Source organism: Chrysochloris asiatica, unplaced genomic scaffold (genome assembly GCF_000296735.1).
Source record: "Chrysochloris asiatica unplaced genomic scaffold, ChrAsi1.0 scaffold00372, whole genome shotgun sequence".
Taxonomy (NCBI): Eukaryota; Metazoa; Chordata; class Mammalia; order Afrosoricida; family Chrysochloridae; genus Chrysochloris; species Chrysochloris asiatica.
In genome coordinates, this window is record NW_006408890.1 from 1,244,026 (window position 1) to 1,246,508 (window position 2,483).

Sequence of the window (2,483 nt, forward strand, 5' to 3'; positions counted from 1 at the left end):
GATAAAACGAGATAGAGGGAGAGATGGGAACACACACACAGAAACAGACAGAGAGAGAGAGAGAGGGATAGAGATAAAACGAGATAGAGGGAGAGGCAGAAAGACATGTAGAGAGAGACACAGAAACAAAGAGATACAGACACACAGAATGGGACAGGACACATGGAGGCACAGAGACAGGACAGACCGAAAAAGATAGGCACCCAGAGAGGAATTGGGACAGGAAGAGGAGAAATAGAGACACAGAGAGAATCAGAGACAGAGTAACAGACAGTAGGAGAAACACACACACAGAGAAAGGGACAAAAAGAGAGAGACAGAGAGAAGGAGGAGAAAGACGAAGCCTCCAGGAGCTGGCCCAATTGTCTCCATGCCCCCCCTTTGCCCTCTCCCCATGCCTCCTGCTGTATCCCCAATAGGGCTGCATGTGTCCGAGAGCAAACGTTCAGGGCATCACTGCCGGCACCGCATCCTGGACGTGGTTGTAGGCAGCTCAGGGTCATCGCCGCCCGGTATTGTTCTCACTTCCTGATTCCTGAGACCGCAGCGGCTCGTGCCCAGTCTGTCTCTGAGTGCCCAGGACTGACCGGCCGAGCGGTCCTATAGGGCACAGGCCAGGGGCGTCGTCCTGCATCTGACATCCCTGGCAGGCTTGCAAACCTTCTCACAGTCCCTTCCAGCAGCGCCCACTTCACATGAGACACACAGAGCTCAAATGTCATGAACCTACAGTCAGCAAGAAAAATGCCCAGCCCAGGCCACCGGCTCCAAACACCAGCATCTCCGTGGCATCAAAGCCCACGTCTCCGAGCCCTTCTCCATCCAAAGCCAGACCTTTCATCCTTGTGTTTCCACGCTTTGTGCCAAGGGTTCCCGAGGAGGGTGAGGGGCAAAGCCTGGGATTTGTCTCTTGTTACTGGTGGTTTGCTTTAAAATGGGGTGGGGGTTGTTCTCATGTGAGCACATTCACCTCGAATCTGTTGATGATTGCGCCCTTTAGGGAAGGTGTCCTCGACACTGGGCTTGGGAAGAAATGCCAAACCAGACAAGGGTAGGGAGAGGTCCCCAGCAATCTGTCTACTCCCAGGCCACCCCAGAACCCCTCAACCCATGAAAGCAGCTCAGAATTGCACTCTGCTCCCAACAACACATTACTGTGGACTGTTTTCAAGTTGACACCACACAAAACAGAATGATATGCTGCCTGGCCTTCTGCCATCACATGGAGATTGCCAGTACTTCCTTCCTGGTCTCTCTCAGTCTGGAAGCTCCGCTGAAACTCTCAGCATGACAGCCACATGAAAGCCTCCCTGGGCAGACGTGGCCCTGGGAATCAAATCTGGGTCACCCACACGGAGGCGAGACTTGTACTCCTGACCCACTATCCATCACCCCCTCTGCCTTCTCTTATTGTTAGCTTCCGTCACGTGAACCCCTATCCATGTGAACTGCAACTGTGCTCCATACGGGTTTCAATGGCTGGTTTTTTGGAAGTAAGTCACCAGGACTTTCTTTCTGATCTTTCTCAGATTGGAAGCCCCGTTGAAAGCTAGTCAGCATCACACAGAAGCGTCCACGGACAGAGAGGAGGGGCTGAGCTTGAGGCACCCTGGCCAGGAATCAAACCCCGGTCTCCCACATGGAAGGTAAGAGGTATACCGCTGAGTCCCCTCTGCCTCCATCAACGACACCTGTTAGGCCTCCCTCTCAGTGCAAAGGCACCACAGATAAAAGACTGGTACATATTTCGTTATGCATGATCTTGTTTCGTTGGTATAGGGTGATGGTGCTCAACTTACAGGTGAACAGACGTCGAAATCGTTGCTCCACCTACAATCTGTATCATTGTCTACCTGGACTGGGAGCGGGTTAGGATCTCACAGTCTGCAACCAACACACTGAGGTCTTTCCACCTTTATCTGTCTCCCCACCTGCCCCCTCCCAACTCTGTATCTAGCACCTGGGGAAAGACCATGGGCCAAGGTGACATGGATGGCCGGGGGATGTACCGGACTCTCCTCCCCATCCCACTGAACACATCACTGCATGCTCACCTCGGAGAACACCGAGTGCAGGTCTGTGTCTGCCCGCACCATGACTGCCACTCCTGTGTCCTTCTCAGACCAGGTGCTGACCACAGATAGCTCTGAGTCCCCAGCGCCTGGTCCAGAGCTTGTCATACAAGTGGTTTGCAATAAATGCAGCAGTGGTGAATGAGTGATACACAAGATGAGCTCAGTGAGGGTGGATGGGGGCATGGGTGGATGGATGGATGGATGGTGGATGGATGGTAGATGGATGGATGGATGGTGGATGGGTGGATGGATGGATGGATGGATGGTAGATGGATGGATGGATGGATGGATGGATGGATGGATGGTGGATGGATGGATGGATGGTGGATGGTGGATGGATGGATGGATGGATGGATGGATGGATGGATGGATGGATGGATGATTGATGGATGGATGGATGGGTGGATG

General features: G+C 53.1%; 1 protein-coding gene across 1 annotated transcript in view; it reads left to right on the forward strand.

The window, feature by feature from the left end:
* The window catches only part of LOC102825719, a 56,227-nt gene that overhangs the window by 3,408 nt on the left and 50,336 nt on the right, over window positions 1-2,483 (forward strand). Inside the window, exon 2 of the mRNA XM_006876267.1 lies at window positions 420-512. Coding sequence (XP_006876329.1) covers window positions 420-512 — 93 coding nt within the window. The remainder of the gene's footprint in view (window positions 1-419; window positions 513-2,483) is intronic.